Genomic DNA, 21,686 nt, shown 5'->3' on the forward strand with positions numbered 1-21,686 from the left:
CTGAAAGGTTGCTGGTTCGATTCCTGGTCAGGGCACATGCCCAGGTTGCAGACTCGATCCTCGGTAGGGGGCGTGCAGGAGGCAACTAATCAATGTTTTACTTTCACATTGATGTCTCTCTCTCTCTCTCTTCTCTCCCTCTCCATTTTTCTCTCTCTAAAAATCAATAATAAAAAAAATCTTTTAAAAACAACAACAGAAAAGAATTGCAGAATAACTCATCCAGTGCGGCCGGCCATGACTGAGTGCCCAGGAAGTGTATGTTAAAACCTCAGATCCAAATTACGGCCTTAAAAATAACCAGCGATGTCTGGTTGAAATGGACAGGCCCTAAGAAACCATTTATCTCCTAGTGAAATGAACTAGGAAGACGGGTGGTCGGGAACGAACTCGAGCTTCTGAAAATTGTCAGCGACGCCAGCCGCGGTAACTACCCAATTTCTGCAGGAGAGCAAGTAATTTAATCCCTTGGATGCGTGTTGGTGTGCAGGTGCCGCGTCTGAAGAGCGAGATGTCATTTCCACACACACTGTGATATTTGCCGTAGATGCGTGGGTATCTGGTCACGGAGGAAACAAGTTGCTTTGCGGTGGCCTCGCTGTGCTTCCTAATAGCATCCTCCAAATATTTTATGAGCCAAATGCCCTGTATTTTATGGCCGCCTAGAGGGTCCCTGACACGCCACCCCGACTGCTGCCTTACTTAGTAATTGGCATCTGACTAGTGGGCGAGCACTCAGAAGCTGGAGAGAAAGGGGGCTTTCTCTCTGTCCTCAAGACCCAGCCCTCCCTGCAGGGGCCCATGCAGCCCTCCAGGGCCGCCCCCCTGGGATTTCAGGAACCGGGATGTCGGTGGGAGTCAGCCAGGTGAGGGGCCCCGGGGCCTGGAATTGCACAATGTCGCTTTAGGATTTAGGAAGGACTGGCCCTGCCTTACGCATTAGGAGTTGTCTTGTCACTTTTACTGTCCTTTTCAATTTACTGCGGACACGTCGTTGCTGTCCTCCAGCGGGTTTGGGGGGTGATTTCTTGCTGAAGACAAGGTGAGCACACATCCTCCCGGGCACGTCTTGGTCAGCGTCACCGGGCCAGAGCAGGTCCACGCCGGGGGCCTCCCGGGCCCCTCAGGCTCCTGCTTGTGGCAGCAGATGGCTTTGTTGGAGCCTCTCTGGTTGGCTAAAAAGTCACCCGGCCCTGGCTGGTGTGGCTCAGTTAGGTGAGCATCGTGCCCTGCACCAGAAGGTCGCAGGTTCAGTGCCTGGTCAGGGTACATTCCCAGGTTATTGGCTTGGTCCCCAGTAGGGGGCGTGTAGGAGACAGCCAAGCCAATCAATGTTTTGCTCTTCTCTCTCTCTCTCTCTCTCTCTCTCCACTCTTCTCAATAAAACCATATATTATTATTTTTTAAAAATATATTTTATTGATTTCTTACAGAGAGGAATAGAGAGTTAGAAACATCGATGAGAGACATCGATCAGCTGCCTCCTGCACACCCCCCACTGGGGATGTGCCTGCAACCAAGGTATGTGCCCTTGACCGGAATCGAACCTGGGACCCTTGAGTCTGCAGGCCGATGCTCTGTCCACTGAGCCAAACCGGTTAGGGCCATATATTATTTTTTGAAGTCACACAAAGTCACGTGAACGGAGGCCTTGCACAGTGCGTGAGGCAGGCCACTGGCTGTTGCAAAGTCTCAGGCCCAAGGACCTGGCTTCTGCCTGCGTAGACGGTCCCAAAGGCCGTGGAGGGAAACCAAGGGCTTTCAAGTCGACGGTGCGTGCGGGGCGGATGCAGTTTCCAGGCTGTGCTTGCATTGCCTTTCGGGGGCCCTTTCATTCGGGGGGGGACACAGGTCCAGCTGTGTGTTGCTGGAAGTGACAGGCTTTGTGGGCACACAGGGTTTCACAGGCGGCTTGGAATGGGAATCGAGAGAAAGGGGAAGCTTGCCTTTGGGACACAGCGGCCCAGGGCGTTGGTTACGGGCTAAGGAGCAGGTCTCTCCGTGATGCTGGGATTTGAAAGCTGCTTGCGAACTCTAAAGCGCCAGCAAATCAAATCTAAGTCGTCATTATTACTCTTTTTTTAAAAAAGAGTATATTTTTATTGATTTCAGAGAGGAAGGGAGAGGGAGAGAGAGATAGAAACATCAATGAGGAGAGAGAATCATGGACCGGCTGCCTCCTGCATGCCCCACACTGGGGATCGAGCCCGCAACCTGGGCATGTGCCCTGACTGGGAATCGAACCGGGACCTCCTGGTTCCTAGGTCGATGCTCAACCGCCGAGCCACACACTGGCCGGGCTATTATTACGCTTTTGATCATGGGCGGTTGTTGCCTCTCTAAGCAGTTAGAATTGCCAGTGCCATCAGAGAAAATAGTACGAATCTGATGGTGAAGCAGAAGCATAGGAATTTAATAGGTGACCCTGGGCGGACCCATTCAGGGCCTGGGCGGGCCTGTCATAGGGAAGTACCCCCTCCTGCAGTGAGTCAGTCAGTCATGCCTCTAGCGGTTATGAAAACGGGGTGGGGGGGGGTGCAGGCTGCAACGAAACTGTACGTGGGCACAGGCATGTTTATTGGAACAAAGATCCCAAATCACCATTTGCCAAAACTCATTCCACTCCCGTCTCTCCGCTGCCCTTCCATCTTTTCCTTCTAGCAGATACATTCCTGGGATGGGAAGGCCCTTGCTGTCTACATGGGACCGTTCCCCCCTAGGACTCTTTTTTTTTTTTTTTTTTTTAACATAAAACCCGCCAGCGATGGTGACTAGTGCCACGGACTAAATGCTGCAGTCCATCGCGTCTCCGGTCTGTTTACTTGAATTTGTCTCCACTGTACGTGAACTCCGTGGCTCCGATCGCCCGGGGTGCTGGCTGTGCGTGAGCTGCGGGAGGCTGGGGACGCGCCGTTTCATTTCTATTAACGCCCAGAGAGAGGGAAAGTGAAAAGCAGTAACTAAGACAAACGGCGTTGTTATTGGCAGGTCCTCCTTCGGCTGTCAGCGAGCCTATTTCATTTTTCTGACTGTGGACTTTATTTTCTCCTTTGTTGTTTTCTGCATCTCCCTGTTTAAGACTTTATATGTCATGAAAATAGGCAGTGAGGGGCTTAGGAAAAGAATAAAGATATTTCAGGAGAACTTGGAAACCCTATGAAGCAGGCGCGAGAAGGAAGACCTGGGGAATTTTCCAAACAGAATACCTTTGTGGTTTTTTAAAAAAATATATATATATTTTTATTGATTTCAGAGAGGAAGGGAGAGGGAGAGAGAGATGGAAACATCAATGATGAGAGAGAATCATTGATCGGCTGCCTCCTGCCCGCCCCCCACTGGGGATCGAGCCCACAACCCGGGCCTGTGCCCTTGACCAGAATCGAACCTTGGACCCTTCAGTCCACAGGCTGATGCTCTATCCACTGAGCCAAACCAGCTAGGGCACCTTTGTTTTTTTTTAAAATAGGAAGTGAGGACAGTGACATGTGGGCTGTGGCTTAGCCCCTCAGATGTTGGGCCTTTGGTGGGTTTCCCTGGCTGCAGCCTGCCGGTATGCTTTCAATTGAGTGGTGGCAGCAGAGAAATTACAAACCTTCCTCGACTGCGAATATGCTTAGGAGTCAAATGAGTGTGAGAATGAGGACGAGTAAATATTTCCAGAGAAATACAAAAAGAGAGTAAGTGGTAGTAGCGTGCAGAAGGAAGAGTCTCCCTTCTCTCTTCCATTTTTTTCATTCATCTATCATTCAGTCATCTGCCTATCTTGCCATTTAATCACCCATCCATCCATCCCTCTTCCATCTCTCTATCCTGCCATCTACCCACCTGTCCATCGATCCACCCATTTGTCTATCCATCCATCCACCCATCTGCCCATCCATCACCATCCATCATCCATTGGTCCATTTACTAAATCGACTTTTGCTGAGCTCTACCCATGTGAAAGGCCAGCAGTAAGCGCCGGAGGGATGCAGAAAGGAATCAGGAGTGTGTGCCTTCTAAGAGATTAGAGTTGGAGAGGAGCACAGAACACAAATGATTATAAAATAGAGATAGTGGCAGGGGGGGGGAGGCATACATAGATGAAGGGCTGGGGAAAGCTACAACCTTGGGGAAAAGGACTTAAGAGTGTGAACACTTGGGGAAAGGCATGGCGATTTCAGGCAAAGGCGTTTTCAAGTTTTTTGGAATGAGATTGTAAAGTATTAAGTCAAAACAGGCCACCCACGGTCACTCTTGTTTGTTTGTTGGTCAAGAATGGAATAATTTGGAGAAACGAAGGCCATTCACAATCCCAAATCTGCAGGTGTCTTAGCCTTCTCCCAGATTATAAATAGAAAACCGGACTTCAAATCCCTTTTTTCTCACTCTTCTTCATGCCCATTGATATGGCTGCTGGACTGAAGTGAAAAATCACCCCCAGAGAGTACAGGGAGCTGGAGGGGAATAGAGGAGGTACGCCAAGTACAAGGACAGGATCAGCAACCGGACACAACTGAAGGTCGGCCGCTGGGACTGCCCATTCCCTGGGCAGGTGCACGGAGTCTCTGAATGGTGTGGGCTGTCAGGTGGGGGGAAAAGCAAGCAAAGAGGTGCATTTTGCCCAGAGAGGAGTCCCTGATCTGTCCCACGAGAGGAATCAGGAACCTTTAAGAACAGAGTAGGTAGATCAGAACTCAGAGCCACCGGACAACCCCACGCGGAGCATGGTTGGGTGGCCAGGGCAGGAAGGGGCTGGTGCCGGTCTTCGCTCTGATGCTGCCTCTTACCCTGAGACAGAAGCAAGTCACATAACGGCTCAGAGCCCTGGGGTCCTTGTGACATAAGGGCCCGGGAGGAAGGTCTGAGACACTGTGCCTGAGGGCCCTTTGTTCAACATGCGGAGTCAAATATCTGTTAACTAGAGGCCCAGTGCACCAAATGCGTGCACTGGTAGGGTCTCTAGTGGCTGCTACTGGGTATTCCCCCCCCCCTTACCTCCCTCTTACACCCCCCTCCAGCCAGGGCCTCCCTCCCTTCCCCCGGCCGGCCCCGCCCCCTGGTCGAACTCCCAGACAACTCCTGGACAAGGGGACAGTTTGCATACTACGCTTTTATTATATAGGATAATAGACAGACATACTTGGACATTTTGATGCTGTGATTATCATGTCTAGAAGCACAGGTAAAAAATGCCAATTTTCTTTAAAAAAATTTTTTTTTTTTAGAGAACACTAATTATTTTACCGCTGACAGACAACATTACTACCCCTATGGTGTTCCGTCTGCGTCCAGTCCCGAGCGTGGAGGGAAAGATTGTCTGTGGCTAACGAGATCAGAGTCAGCTGCTTCCCTGTGGACTAGAGCCAACAAGACATCCCCTGCCCCCCTTTCCCCCCCAAGAAGATACATTTCCAGCCAGCGGACGCGTTCTCAGTGATTAGACGGTCTGACCCAGGACACTGTGAGTGCACATGCAAAGCCTTCTGGAATCTCTGAGGCTGGTGACAGCTCCCAGAGACAGGGTCCTGCAGGTGGTCCCAGGCCCGAGGGTGCCAGGCAAGGAGAACACTGGGTTTGCGCCTGGGCTCTGGCCTGGAACCCCGTCTGCCTTTTGCCAAATGCACAGCGGACCCCTGTGTCCCGTGCGTGCCCTTTACTGAGCTGGAGGATCCCCAGAGCAAGCAGGATCCACAGCTCCCCAAGTTCAAGTCCCCAGGCTCGGGGGAGCCACCAGGTTGCTTTCAACCATATGAAAGGAAGTCATGTTCTTTTGTTCTCTGTGGTGAAGTGGCTGAGGTCATAGGGCGAGTTAAACGTCGTTTAGGAGAAACTGGACCTGCACGAGGCGTGTCTGACCGATGAACGGTCTTTGCTTAGAACCCGGTAAAACCCCACCAGTTCCACACTCCATCTCCCCGCCACTCTCAGTATATGTCTGTTCAAGTCACGTCTTCTCCGAGGTTTTCTTACGGCTAAACTCAGCAGATGGGGGCGTTATTTGGGAATTCTTCTGTTTTTAATAAGCTTGTTTATGTTTCTTTTAAATAAAAGAGGGATTTTTTTTTTCTTACTTTCTGGGGAGACAGGAGAGAAGGGATGCCAATACGAGAGCTGGCCTGGAGCTGCTTTCGCTGCCGGCCTATCCTATTTGCCAGCTAATGAGACAAATTGCAGGCTCCATAAAACCTTAAATGGCAGCTGCTTCATTTTCTCCCTCTCCAACTTTAAAATGATGACAACCTCGTCTGCAGGCGGCTCAAGGTGTGACTGGCCCGGCCTGCAGGAGCCCAGGGTCCTTCGGTGTAACCAGTAGCATATGGTTTTTCCGGAGGGGCTGGTATGACATATTTTAAGCACCACTTTCAAGAACCGGACCGTTAGCAGTGCAAATGGAGCACGTGATTCCCGCTCACTCATTTGGCCGCTAATGCAAAGGACCCGGCAGGTGGAGGCACGGCTTGCGCTTTCGCTGGAATAATAGCCGAGGGATGAAATTAGAAAAACGAATTGAGCTCAGAGGAAATCAGCCGACAGCCGACTCCTGGAGCAGAAAGTTCTGCGCTGTTCTTTCGGCGATAAGAGCGGAGGCACGGCCCAAGGCCCAGGTCCCCGCAATCCTTTTTCCTCGTTTCCTTTCTGGCCAGGAACGATCGCGCACGCAGGCTGCAGTTGGAGACGGGAGAAAGACACGCGGGCTTCTGTGTTATAGAGGTTCGGAGAGTTTATAAAATTTTGCAAGAAAAAAAGAAACAAGAACAGAAAAACCTGAGCCCGTTCTCGAGCCAACGAGTATGTGTTTGCCTTTTTCCTTTGCATTCCTCCTAAATGCCCTCATTCCTGTATTGGACTGCTCACCAGGTCTACCCCCATCACTGCTGTAACGTGGCCTTTTATTCATCCTCACCTGAGGGTATTTTTTTCATTGATTTTTAGAGAGAGGGGAAAGGAGAGAGAGGGGGAGAGAGAGAAACATCAATGTGAGAGAGAGAAGGAGAGAGGGGGAGAGAGAGAAACATCAATGTGTGAGAGAGAGTTACATCAATGTGAGAGAGACCCATCAATTGGTTGTCTCCCACACGTGCGCATGCCCCAACCGGGTCCCGGGGGTGGGGATTGAACCTACAACCCAGGTACGAGCCTTTGACCAGGAATCGAACCTGAGACCCTTGGGAGCACGGGCCAGTGTTCTAACCACTGAGCACGCCGGTCAGGGCTGTAACACACATTTTAAACCGCAAATCAGGGTAGAAATCTGCACATAAAAAGAGCCCATTTTTCGATGGCCTTTCGTGACGATGATTTGTTTTTCTTTGAAGCGAAGCAGCGCCATGGCGGCCCCGGGGCTGCCGGGAGAACATCTCAGGTCACCTGCGGCTTTTGTCTTTCCCCTCCAGGTGGTGTGCGGGTTACCGTCGGAGAAAAGGGTGTTTGTTTTGGGAACCGGTGGCATTTCATCCAGACGTTTTTGATCCAGCCTCATTTCCTCACAAACGAACTCCGCGGACGGCCTATTTATAATCCAGATAGGAAGTCAGATAGGAAGTCACGGTTCATTATCGGTCCCTACCAGCCAGCTGTGTCACCCTGGGCTCCCCGTCGGCTTTGCTCTCTCCTCGGCTCGTGCTGTCTGCCGGGTGTGGGCCCCCGGATTTTCAGTGCTGCCCCCCTCCTGGGAAGGAGGGCTGTAACCACACGGGCAGCACGCTGGATTCCAACAGCCCTGGGCCATGCATGTCAGAGTCTGGGGCGCCCAGAGTCGGCTCCATTCCTCCTGGGAGGAAATGGATTAAGGCGCCCACTAGAGTGAAGTGATGTTGTTTGTAGGCGTCTCTGTGGAGTTTAGTGCCCATCACGGCAGCTCTGGCTCCAGGGACCACGCTTCTCTAGAAGAACCTCACTGCTCTGTTCTTAATATTTGAGCCTGTCAGTCATCCATCCCCAATTTAACACACCTGTGCCACTAGCGTACATTTAAAAAAATTCATTTTTTAATTTTTAATCCTCACCCGAGGGTATTTTCCCATTGATTTTTAGGGAGAGTGGAGACGAGAGGGAAAGACAGAGAGAGATATCGATGTGAGAGAGACACATGGACTGGTTGCCTCCTGCACGAGTCTCGACCAGGGCCTGGGCCAGGGAGGAGCCTGCCACCGAGGTACGTGCCCTTGACCGGAATCGAACCCCGGACCCTTTGGTTCACGGGCTGACACTCTGTCCACTGAGCCAAACCAGGTAGGGCAATATTCATTCATTTATTTATTTATTTTTATTTTTTTATTGCTTAAAATATTACAAAGGGTATTACATGTGTCCTTCCCCCCCCTCCCCCCCGTATTTTTAATTATAAATGTTTCATTGCAGAGAATTTGGAATATACAGACATATGTAAAAGAGAATATAAAAATCAACCTTCAACCCCAAATAACCCAGTTAAAATTTAGGCAGATTTCTTTTCCTTTTTTTCTATGCACATGCCTCATTTTTGTGTATTTTTTTAAAAGGATCATGCTATAATGTACTTCTTGTATTCTTTTTAGTTAACTATTTATGTGGGGAATTGTGTTGTAATCATTAACATTCAATGCTAATAATTGATGCATGAACCATGTTGTGGCTTTGACCAAAGACAGCTGCTTCCTAGGGGGGATGGAGCAGAAATGGTGGTGACTGGAACATCTGAGCACATTTTTTATATTTTTAAAATACATTTTTATTGATTTCAGAGGGGAAGGGAGAGGGAGAGAGAGAAACATCAATGATGAGAGAGAATCATTGGTCAGCTGCCTCCTGTATGCCCCGCACTGGGAATCAAGCCTGCAACCCAGGCATGTGCCCTGACCGGGAATGGAACCGTGACCTCCTGGTTCATAGGCCGACGCTCAACCACTGAGCAACACTGGCCGGGCTGAGCAGATTTTGTATGGTGACTTTATATATACAGGTGATGGAAGCAAGGTTTTCCTTGAGCTAATTATCTTTAAAAGAAAGAAAGAAACAAACAGAGCCCTGAACTCTTCGTTCCTTGACTAAGTGTCCACTGATGCCTGCCTGTTACTAGGAGGGAAGGTCATCTCGGTGGTGACCGGAGACAGTCTCCTTGCACGACACCGCCCTCCGTCAGCAGTGGCTGCTTTTCCATGCTCTGCTTCCCGCGGAACCTTGCTCTTCCTCCCGGTCCCCACACCCCGGGGAAGTCCGGGTGGCACTTGAGAGTGTGACACCATGATCTGGAGGCCGGTTTGTGAATGAACCATGTGGGGAGGGAATGCGCGGGATTTCTGATGGGGCGGCTGCAAAGGCGGGACCATTCATTGGCGGTCGGATGCTCATGGGTGCCTGTGAGAATGGGTCCTCCCCGCCTGTCCTGTTGGTCTCTCGGGGCCGTTCTGCGGCGGAGCTGCGATCCCGCACGTAAAACGCTCTGTAAACTGTAGAGCTCTTATGCGTTAGTGTTGCTCACAGAAAAGAAAGGGAATCGGAGTTTTTAAAAACAGCAGAAAGCCATTTCTGGGAGTTTTTGTTGGTTTGTTTCAAGCCACCCATGAATTGTCATGCGGGCTGTTTCCATGTAAGTGTTTGTGCCTTGCGGGGGCGGGGGGGTGGTATTGTTACCATTTTTTTTTTTTTAAATCAGAAAGAGTCTTGAACAGCTGTTCTCAACCTGTGGGTCGCGACCCCTTTGGGGGTACAACGACCCTTTCACAGGGGCCGCCTAAGACCATCGGGAAACACATCTATAATTACATATTGTTTTTGTGATGAATCACTGTGCTTTAATGATGTTCCATTTGTAACAATGAAATTGGGGGTCACCATGACATGAGGAGCTGTATTAACGGGCCGCGGCGTTAGGAAGGTTGAGAACCACTGGTCTAGAAGTTCTGGATTTAAACGTGGAAGGGAGCTGAGTGAACCTCCTGGTTCATAGGTCGACACTCTGGGTAATCCCTAATCCAGTTGCCTTGTTTAGGGATAAGATGCAAAAACCCTGGAAGATGCAGTTATCTGTCCAGGGTCGCAGAGCTCAGCTAGACGGGCAACCTCATTTGTCTCCGTAAGGATTTGCTTTAGGAAAGAACCGCATTTAAAAGGTGTGAATCCGTTCTTTTATTCATCCTTGCCGTCTTCCTTGAGTCACTGCTGTCACCCGGTAATCCTAAAGTTCCTATCAGCTGGGACATGCCCAAGCCACCATCTTCGCGTTGCTGGGAGAAGTCCTTGTTCTCCGATGAATGGTTGCCTGTGCTTGCTTTATTTCGAGCAGATGAAAAGGTTTATTCTGCTTTTCCATGTCACACTGTCATCATCTGGAGTGATTTCGTTACGTTAGCGGGCCATGCTTTTATGAAGCGGTTTTGTGAGACCGGAGTGAAAAATCGCTTTCCGAGTTAGCATCGTTACCAGTTTTATTGGCCCTGAAACGGAGTGGAAGGATCCAGGAATGATGGGGTAATCAGTGCGAATTAAATCCCCAGGGAGCTCATATCAGTCCTGGCGTCAAACGGGGGACGCCATGACTTCCACATCTGTGGCCTCCATCCACTTTAATCAGGTCTAAATTATGCTGTGAAGACTTCGTTGTGCTACATTTCCTTGCTCAGACATAGCAGACGTCCTCTGGTTCCTTCTTGAAACATGCACACATTCTCACTGTTTCTAGGGAACAGTTGCCTAACTTGATTGCCATCCAGATATTCAGAGTTGCTGTTATGTCGATAACTAATAAGTATAATATTATCACGGCGCAGTGTTCAGTGTGTACTCTGGGTAATGAAATCCAGAATACTGAGCCCTCAACCCACATCGATGAATTCCGTATTCCCCAACTCACTGTTGTGTCTTCACAGAACTAGGTGTAAGTGGTATCTCGTTAGTATAAATTTGCTGTAATAAGCAGTATATTGCGCTATTGGTGTGGCAGAAATATTACTACAGTAATGAGCCCGGTCTTCGCTGTATTTCCCAAGAGACACTGCTTTTGTAGTGAAAAATCTGTTTAGCCTAATAAATGGTAACAGTAATCACCTTCCCTTTCTTCCCCCAGATAATCTCTTTTTAAAAAATATACATTTTTTATTGATTTCAGAGAGGAAGAGAGGGAGGGAGAGGTAAAAACATCGGGGATGAGAGAGAATCACTGATCGGCTGCCTCCTGCACACTCCCACTGGGGATGGAGCCCGCAACCCAGGCATGTGCCCTGACCGGGAATCGAACCCTGACCTCCTGGTTCATAGGTCGACGCTCTACCACTGAGCCACGCCGGCCGGGCCCAGATACCTCTTAGATATGTAACCGTTAATACACTGAATGGTCCAGCACTAAGTTCACAAACAAAATCCATTTGGAAACCTTTGATTTCCCTTGTCGAATTTTTTGTGTTCGTTCCTACTGAAAAATTTGTCTTCGTCTGGTTCTTGTGCTCTGAGCTCTTTCTCCTTGAACCCTCAAAGCCTGGTGTTTTCTGTTTGTTTGGTTTGGGTGCGACTCACTGGGGCCCAGGAATGTACGTGGACTTGCGCCTGCATCGGGGGTTCCCTGGAGCTTGACTGCTCGCCCTGAGAGCGGACACTGGGGATTTTTCCAAGGAACCGGCTGCTGTCTTGGTAACGAAGACCAGAGCTGTCCCTGCACTGGGGACTGCTTGCTGGCCCTCGAGTCCCCCTCCAAGCCGGAGCCGTAAGTTAGAGAAATCAGAGTTCAGTTCTCTGGAAGTTTATGTTACCAAGTTACGGCCTAGCTGTCGGCTAAGTGAAGCACTCCGTTGTTATTCTTAAAGTCAACAGTCCTTTGCAAAGTCACTTAGTTCTGGGGTAGATTAGGGGGAAAATAGCTTGGATATTTTTGGAAATGACGGTGGCTCTCGGAAATTAGGAGACTGCCTTTTTATGAAGTTGTATTTTTTGGTTCTTTAGGGAACTGATGGATAAGGAATAACCTACATTTATTGTGCACTTACCACTTGCCAGTCATGCTTTATGTGTGTTTCCATCTCTCTTACATTTCACAATAGAGAAAACAGACCAATAGGAGTTCCTCTCTCTCGTTCTCTCTCTCTCTCTCTCTCTCTCTCTCTCTCTCTCTCTCTCTCTCTCTCTTTCACACACACACACACACACACACTCATAAGGAATTGGCTCATGCTTTTATAGACGCTGAGAAGTCCAAGATCTACTGTTGGCAGCTGGAGAGACCCAGGAGAGCTGATGGTGTAAGTTCCAGTCCGAGTCAAGGGACGACGGATGTCCCAGTTTGAAGTCAGGCAGGCAGAGAGAGTGTATTCTCCCTTCCCCAGCCTCTATTCTGTGCAGGCCCTCAACGGGTTAGCTGCGGCCCACCACATGCAGGAGGGCAATCTGCTTCACTCAGTCAACCACTCACATGTTAACCTCACCCAGAATGGCCCTCACAGACACCCCAGGAATACCGTTGGGTCAAATATCTGGGCATCCCATGGCCAGCCACGTTGACCCAGGAAACGAACCATCACAAAGACCCGCTCTTGTCTATAAGTGCTGCGATCCGTGGCATTCAGGAGCCAGTGCTAGGGGACGCCACTTCTGAGGACATTCAAACGGAACGTCCCATCCTCCATCTGACCCCCAAAGCATACATGTTGGAAATCTCTCCACGAACGCCTCTCCCTTCCCCAGGCTGTGGCTACTTGGATCCAGAGCAGTCACAGAATTTGAAGAATGGGAGGGAGATGGCTCGATTTCAGGACTGCAGGGTCCTCGGATAAGATTGTTCGGTGGGCAGCAGGCATGTTTCTCTCCACTCCTCTTCCCCAGCCCCGAGGCCAGCCCACCTCCTTAGTGGACACGTTATCTGACGGGCCGCCCATCAACATTACAGAAAGACACCAGGGGAACAGCTCCACTGAAAAAAAATGGCCCAGGCTGGGACCCGGTCCGCTTGGGGGCAGTTTGCAAAGTGGAATCGAAGCTCTTTTAAGCCCCAGAAAATTACTATCTTGCTCGATGGGATTAGTTGTCCAAAATGAAGAATATTTTTCTCCTTATGCCGCCCCGCCTTCCAATTGCTTTCTTTTCACTGCTGGTTCTCATTCCCCAATTCGCCAACGGCTAGACCCCAGGGCCAGCAGCACCCTGATCATCAGCCCAGGCCCAGGCAGGGACACAGAGTCAGGGGGTAACTATGGTTACGTGAAAGCAGAGACTGGACGGGGATGTCCTTTTAAAGGGGCAGGGATATGGAAAGGAAGAGTACGAATTGGAGTCACGAGGAAGCTCTGCTGTTCTCACATCCTGATCTTCATCATTTATTTATTAGGGCAGGGGTCATTTTTCTGATAGATCCGAGGCCGGATCTTATCTTCACCTCTCCCTTGACTTATCTGTTCTTCTCTGAGAGAGAACAGTTTTGTGGCCCAGGGTGGTGAGGGTCTGTGCCCAGGACCCGGCAGTCAGCATGGCTCATGTGTTCGCAGGCGGTGACTGGTCAGAAAGCATGTGTTGGGGCAGGAGGGGGTGGGCATAGATGTCTCAGCCGAATCCCTGGCATACACCCACCTCTGGCCCCGCACTGGAGAGGGAGGAGGAGGGCTGGGGTGCCTGGGGATGTGGATTGGAAGAAGGTTGTAAAAATGTGAAGAGAGCAGTCCATTCAGGTTAGGAGATGAGAAGGTGTCTGTGCCTGGGGGGAAGGGACATATCACACCTCCCTTGTCCCTGGAATACATAGGCTTTAGAGGCTATCGAAGCGATAGGGGAGGGGGGAGGGACGTTTGCCTGATGAGTCCAACAGAGGAGATGTTGTGTGGCTTCATCCATCCACCCATCTATCCTCCATCCATCCACCCATCATCAGTCTACCCAACTATCCTCCATCCATCCATCCATCCATCCATCCATCATCCACCCACCCACCTATCCTCCATCTACCCATCCATTTATCCATCTATCCTTTATTCACCCACCCATCTATCCTCCATCCATCCATCCATCCATCCATCATCAATCTACCCAACTATCCTCCATCCATCCATCCATCCATCCATCCATCATCCACCCACCCACCTATCCTCCATCTACCCATCCATTTATCCATCTATCCTTTATTCATCCATCCATCTATTCATCACCCACTGATCCATCCACCCATCCTCTATCCATCCACCCATCCTCTATCCATCCACCCATCCTCTATCCATCCACCCATCCTTTATCCTTCCATCCACCCACTTATTCTTTATCCTCTTTCCCTCCCTCCACTCATCCATTCATTCCTCTTTTATTAGCAGCACTGGTGGGATGTCCACACTCACAACACACCATGCTGGGTGCCGAGGAGGTGAGAAGGTGAAGAATAAGAGCTGGTCTCCTCCTCCCAGATTCACAGCCCAGTGAGAGAGACAGCTGAGTAGACCAGCGGTGACAGGGTGAGGAGCACCCTAAAAGGGGTGAGCCCTGGGTTAGAGTGTCTATTTTTGGTACCTGTTCCGTGAGGATGTGTCCATTGGTTGTGTAAGAACTAAGAGTGAGCTACCTTCCTTCCCTTGGACAGGGCGTTCAGATCTCATGCTCACGGAGGACCCTTCCTCATGCCTGGCTTCCCCTCCAGCCCAGGACAGCCTTCATCTCAGCCACCTGGGCATCTCCCTCACCCCGACCTCCAGTCAGGTGACCTGAAACGGAAATGCCTTGTACCCTGGTGCCCTCCTTGCCCCTCCAGCACCCTCATGCCCTCTCAGGCTCATCGCCTCTTCCCCACCCCACCAGTCGGCCTCCCGGGCCCACGGGCCTGCCCCCTGGCTCCACACTGGCCTCCTCGCTTAGCCTGGCTTCTTGGGATCACCCAGTAGGTCTCCAGCTTCCTTTCCAACTCGGTTTATTCATTCAGCAGACGCTGATGGAGCGCTTCCTCTGTAGGATGTTGTGAGAGATTCTGGATACCAAGATGGGAAGGTCGCAGGACCTGTCCTTGAAGGGCTCACAGCCCGGTTCGAGAGGCGGTCCTTCTCCCACTACAGTGGGGCCTTGACTTACGAGTTTAATTCGTTCTGCGACCGAGCTCGTTAAGGAGCTTGTTAACTCAAATTACTCTATCAACTCAATGCAAAAAATCAGCAGAGAGACGGCTGGCATCTCAAAAAACTCGTTAGTCGGGACACACGTAAGTCAAGGCCCCACTGTAGTTCAATGCAGGACTGTGTTCATGGCACAGCGGTGGGACACTGGGGGGCTGAGGGGAGGAGCGTGGGGTTCAGGAAGGCCTCCTAGACCTTCAAGGAGGATCTTGACCGAGGCCTGGCAGACGGGGGTGAGAGACGGGGGCAGGGGCAGGGGGGAAGCTGGCATTCCCAGCATGCCCCTTCCACACACCCGTATAGCGATGGAGCCCACTTTCTGCTCCCCGGACATGGGCTACTGTCTTGAGCGCAGGCCCTCGCTCATGCCATTCCCGTTAGAACGCCGGCCAGGCCTCCCTCCACAGCTGGCTCTGCCTGTAGAAATCTTACCCGCCCTTCAAGGCCAATCTGTCTCCTCGCTCAGCCGTCAGCATTCCGTCCAGCTGTTGAGGCAGTTCCTTTTGTGGCTTACGTCACCTCCCTCCTTGAAAAGCGACCTTGGCCATGGAACTGAAGCGCTAATGAGCTGTGCACTAGAGCGCCTGCGTTCCTGGCTCTCTGGTTGGTGTGGTTGGGTGGGCCATGGTGTCGGGGAGGACACAGTAGCTGCCACTTAGCTGGGAAGACCCTCGGCGCTGGAATGTGTCGGGACACCTTTGCTTCTCTCTGCCCATGTAGGCTTCGATGACCTCCAGGTGTGTGCTGACCCCGGCGTCCCCGAGAATGGCTTCAGGACGCCCAGCGGAGGGGTTTTCTTCGAAGGCTCCGTCTCCCGCTATCATTGCCAGGACGGATTCAAGCTGAAGGGCTCTACGAAGAGACTGTGTGTGAAGCATCTCAATGGGACCCTGGGGTGGATCCCGAGTGATAGATCCATCTGTGTGCAAGAAGGTAAAGTGCTCACACCCACCCCCTCCCCTCCCATGGAAACCTCTCACGTGGTCAGTGTCTGCGTTGTGGTCAGCTGGCGTTGCCATGGCTGCCGGGGTCCAAGGCTGCGGGTGCCAGAGGGGTCAGTGCCCGGGGATGCTGTCCTCATTTCAGAGCTAGTCCTGCACGCTGACGGAAAAGCACGCGTGTGTGATGAGGGCTGGGGCACATCCATTCATCTCAGCGTTAGAAGTAATCATCTCCCCTCTCGATCTCAATGACCATCCAATTCATCACCGTTGTTGTCGATGCAGGAGAGAAGCTCAGATCAGATTAGGGCTGTTTATTACCGGGCTGCCAACTCCACACTCATTTCCATGTTACTCCATAAAAAGCGCAGTAGATATATTGGGGAAAAACTATATATAATGATATAGACAATGTCTGACTCAGAGGATTAAATCAATTACTACTTATCAGTTCTCTGTTAGACGTGATTCATTGAAAGAAAGAAAATACCGTGACAAGCAATGACAGGTTGACAAGGGAGACATTTATTCTAGCAACCACCCCTCAATTTATTGGTCATGATAAGCTATTCTTTTTTTTAAAAAAAAAATATATATATATTTTATTGACTTCAGAGAGGAAGGGAGAAGGAGAGATAGAAACATCAATGATGAGAGAGAATCATTGATTGGTTGCCTCCTGCACGCCCCCTACTGGGGATGGAGCTGGAAACCAGCTGAGCCACACCAGCTAACTCTTAGCCCTTACTCCCAGTGTTTGCTTAGGGGCTGTGTAAGGGGGGGGGGGGGGGCCGTGTTGGGTCAGTCCTCTTACTATGCGAAGTGAAATAAGGCCACGTGTTTCCAAAGGACCCGCATTCTGGTCCAAATGGTATGCTCTCATTGTATTTTTTAGAAAGCTTGGGAGAACAGGCATTGCCATCCTAAGTATGAAGGTCTATTGATTTTTAATATTAATGGTAATTTTGTTGGCCTTTGAGAGATCTGTGTAAAGAGATTGCCTTCGTTGCCCTGATGGTGGAGAAAATCATCGTTGCCAACGTCCTAATAACCATTCTCTGTTCCCTGTAGTTTATGGGGGGGGCGGGGACACCCAGAAGTGTATTCCCTGGGTGTCATGTAGCAGTGAGGAAGCTGAAATTCCCCCCCCCCGCCCCCCTTCATTTAGAAATAGCTTTTACTTCCTGATCAGAATTAATGCTGGGAAGAGTAAGGGCTGCTGAATCCATTTGTATCCCTTGTCAGGTCATTCTTAGAAGGCTAATGAATCCTTGCGTGGTGGTAATAGTAATCACAATAATGAATTAGCTCATTTTTATAGGTTATTACGGAGTAAAACTTCATGCTCGCGATCTCATCTGATAGGCACAGGCTCCCCCACAGGATGAGTCGTACTGTTCTCATTAGGAAACTGCGGCTCAGAGAGGTTCACCTACTTCGCCAGGGTCACACAGCTGATGAGTAACTGGCAGGGCTGGCAATGCTTCTCAGCCAGCATTCCCCCCTCCCTCCCATACAAGGTCACGTCTAACCTTCTTTGTGTCGCCAAAGCCCATTCTAATCAGTTATAAAACAGTACGGTGTCACTGTGAATGGCATCATCCAAGTTCAGGGTGGAAGGGATGTATAGAAATCCTATGCTCCAAGTCCTTATTCTGGTTTAGTTCTGCCTGAGATGCAGATGTAAAGAAATTAAGTTGATGTGCATTACAATGCTTCGTAATAGGAAAGTGCTCTACAAAAGCTGGGTGGTTAGTAGACGCTCGTTTTCCTGTTCGTTTACACAGATTTCCTCTCTCTTATTCCCCACTTCATTCTGCTGCATGTCTCGGGTATCTTCCTTCTCTCATAGCCCCTTTACTCCCATCGAAACTGGTTTATTCCCAGTAAACTCAGTGCATAGAAGTTTGGACTCACGGGATTGATAATACGGGCACTGGATGAACTTCACGGCACCCAGAGCCTCCAACCCAGAGACGCACAGGGAGGTGTCTGCTTCTCCGAGCTGCTTCCCCGAGACCAGAGCCTGCCCATCCCTATGCAGGGGTGGGGATGCTTGTGGTCCAGGGAGCAGGGGAGGCAGCCAATAAGGTGGAGAGGAGACCCTGGAGTTGGCAAAGGCCTGAAAATACACCCCGTGGGCACAGGGCTGCCGATGTGAGTGCAGTGACCAAAGGCCAGGTGACAGCCTCCATCCAGGCCTCTTCCTTTCTAAACCCACTCAACTGGGTCTACTGGGGTCACTTTCCCTGGGTAAATGCAATCTATATTCTATATAATAAAAGCCTACCATGCAAATCAACCAAACAATGGAGTGACTGGCAGAACGAATGGTCGCTATGATGCACACTGACCACCAGGGGGCGGACGCTCAATGCAGGAGCTGCCCCCAGCCCGCAGGCCCCATGCCAGCCAAGACAGGTGCGAGCCCCCCCGCCCCCCCGATCGCCCCACTGGTTACCCCACAGAGGGAGGCAACTGGTGGCGGCGGTAGGGGGCAGGGCCAGCGAGTGGGTAGCACCAAGCTGGCTAAGGTGGGTGCCAGCAGGGACCCACTGATTGCCCTGCTGGTCATCCCATAGATTGGCCCTGATCTCCAGCCAGGCCTAGGGACCCTACCCATGCATGAATTTCATGCACTGGGCCTCTAGTACTATATATAAAAGCCTAAGCAACTGTTACAACCCGTCTACCAGTTGCTATGATGTGCACTGACCACCAGGGGGCAGACACTCAATGCAGGAGTTGCCCTCTGGTGGTCAGTGCACTCCCATAGCCAACCTCCCACAGCCCCTCCCACCAGCTGGCCAACCTCCCATGGCCCCTCTTCCCCCCCCCCCCCGCCCCCGCTGGCCAGCCCCGATGGGCCCCACTCAGTGTGGCCAGGCTGAGGGACCCCACCCATGCACAAATTCGTGCACTGGGCCTCTACTCCTTTCATAAGAAAAGATGGCCGTGAAGGAAGCTTGACTCTACATGAAGGCCCTTTACAAACACTTAACACGTCAAATCAGAACGTGGACAGATAAGTCCCAGCTGCACACCCCACCAGGGGCAGGGGCAGCGTAGCCGTGAGTCAGACAGACTACAGTGTGCGCGGATAGAGAAGTCGTATTTTTTAAAAAAAAAAACCAATGGCCCAAAGCGACTAAAGTGAAATGAATTCACATCCATTTGTGTTATGAACAGCCGGAACCTTTTCATTATCAATATTAATGGGAAGATTTCATTACTTAACCATCCCTGGGTACAGCTGGGATGCAGACTACATTCAGCAACCAGGGCATTCGTTATATTGGCTGGATAGCAGTTTTGGATTTTGGTGTGTGTGTGTGTGTGTGTGTGTGTGTGTGTGTGTGTGTGTGTTTAAAGAGACAGAATAAATCATGGCACATGGTTCCTGGGTGGGGCGAGAGCCTCCCCTGGGGTATGAGACAACGTTCCACAGCTCCCAGGCCCCTCGTCCCTGAGGATTCTCACTCCTGGGGAGGGTGTTTGGATATTTGGAAGGTCAGACGCCTCTAGCTGGAGCTTTCGCCTCTGGGTGGACTCGGGGTGTCCCTTGAGCACCTTGGGGTGCAGAAACAGAGCTCCCCTTTTCCTCTTTGACTTTGCCCCTGGAGTTGCCCTTGAGGAGGGAGGGAGAGCGAGAGCTGTGGCACTGCCGTTCCCATGCAGTGGGGTTGTCTGTTGCGGGACTGTTTTCCCCTCAGTGCACCCCTTTCTTCTCTGTTCTCCTCACCTTCTCCCTCGAGCAGCTCTGCGAACAGCCGCTGGTCCCATTGGTTCCTCGCTGGGAGTCAGCTGCAGAGAAATCCATGCTAAGCCAATAAGAAGGGATTTGGGGGACGCCGGAGTCCACAGGTCTCACAGTCAGCCTGAGTGGGAATCTTCCAGAACGGGCTGCAGACCAGCTCCAGGCGCTGGCATAAGGCTATTAGCAGAGCGTAGGTCGCCCCCAGAGCCCGTGGTTTGAGCATGAGCTGGCTGAGCCCAGGGCTTTCCCAGGAAATCCGTCCTCTGGTTGGCGGTCAACTCCTTTTGGGTGGAGAGGCGTGAAGAAGGCTCTGTTCCCTTTCCAGATGAGAAAGGAGGGGGCTCAGGGAGACTCCGTTTCCCGCGGTCTCACGGGTAGCCAGGGCAGACTTGGGGTTCAGACCCAGGCCTGACCCCAGGTGAGGTTTCCCAGGGAAAGGGAGGGGGGCGGCTGATACATCATCGTGGCCCAGACCCAGGCCCATGGGGGAGGCATCTTGCTCAGCCAGGGAAGAACCCATTCACATGGGGCTCTGGTTCCCAAAGCGGGTGCCACGGAACTGCCTGCACCACGGACTTGCTGGAAACACAGCCAGGCCTCCCGCGTTAGAACGTTGGCAGTGAGGCCAACGGCTGCATGGTTTTTATTTGTTGTTCTTAATCCTCACCTGAGGATATTTTCCTATTGACTTTAAGACAGACTGGAAGGGAGAGAGAGACAGAGAGAGAAAAACCGAAGTGAGAGAGACACATCGATTGGTTGCCTTCCCACACACCCCGGCCAGGGGTGCGGATCGAGCCTGCAACCGAGGTACATGCCTTTGACCGGAATGGAACCTGGGACCCTTGAGTCCGCAGGCTGACGCTCTATCCACTGAGCCAAACCGGCCAGGGCTATCTTGTACATTTTTAATTAAAAGATTTCAACTTGACTCATGAGCTGAAGGTGGCCGTAAGGATGGGAGATGACTCCTTTATTCATTGAGACTGTGGGTGGTACAGGCATTTTTCAAAAGGAGGTGAGTCAGACTCATCTTTTAGAGTTACTCCTGTGCGAAAGTGGGTTGTCTCCCAGCGCAGACACTTCACCAAAACAAAATAGATGCTTTACACACGTTTTATTTATAACCCCTTCCTTCTCATGTGCATTTTCTATCATCTAAAATTTCTTCCTTGGTGCCTCAGACGAGTTATCAGAAGGAGCAGCCTGTGCCCACGAGGGCAAGCATTTGCACGCCTCCCCCTAAGATATTCTCTCCTCGTTTTCCATCTTCTGAGATAAGGGGGAGCAAAGGGGTGCCCCTCCCTGCCTCCAGCATTTCTTCTTTGTGCTCCTTGTCATAGGAGGCACTGCCTCCCTACCCTCCCTCCCTTGTGGCTTCGGTATGCGTTTGGTTTTTGCTCTTAAAAAGATTTCTTTTGCTTCAATGTGGTCACGACTTGAAAGGGGAGGGGAAAAACATATCCAGCGGAAATAAGTTCGGGTCCGAACGGGGCAGCTGCGGCAAGATCAGTGGCAGAAATGATCAGCGATCGCCGTGGTGAGGTGACAGCCGACTGCAGTTCTGGGCTGGTCAGGGCTCCCAGTCAGCCTGGGAGCGTCCTGTAGCTAATGAAGAGCTCCCCGAACCCCACGATGGGCCTTAGGGTGCCAGGCCTCGGGTGCAGAGCTGCCTCCCAGCCCGCACAGATGGGATTCTGTCCTTTTTATTTTTTATTTATTTTTGAAATATATATATATATTTTAATTGATTTCAGAGAGGAAAGGAGAGGGAGAGAGAGTCAGAAACATCAATGATGAGAGAGAATCGCTGATCGGCTGCCTCCTGCATGCCCTCCCCTCCCCCCCCGGAATCGAACCTGGGACCCTTCAGTCCGCAGCCTGACGCTCTATCCACTGAGCCAAGCCGGATAGGGCTGCAAAGCACTTTTCTTACCAGACCCAGGCCCTCTCCTGCAG

The 21,686-nt window shown here is 51.1% G+C and overlaps 1 protein-coding gene across 2 annotated transcripts in view; it reads left to right on the forward strand.

Annotated features, from left to right (window-relative positions):
- SUSD4 (sushi domain containing 4) overlaps nucleotides 1–21,686 on the forward strand; it is a 61,651-nt gene that overhangs the window by 24,504 nt on the left and 15,461 nt on the right. For both annotated transcript variants that reach the window (XM_081114630.1, XM_081114631.1), the window contains one exon: nucleotides 15,750–15,962. In XM_081114630.1, coding sequence (XP_080970756.1) covers nucleotides 15,750–15,962 — 213 coding nt within the window. The remainder of the gene's footprint in view (nucleotides 1–15,749; nucleotides 15,963–21,686) is intronic.

This window comes from Myotis nattereri, assembly GCF_964212035.1.
Source record: "Myotis nattereri genome assembly, chromosome: 20".
Classification (NCBI taxonomy): Eukaryota; Metazoa; Chordata; class Mammalia; order Chiroptera; family Vespertilionidae; genus Myotis; species Myotis nattereri.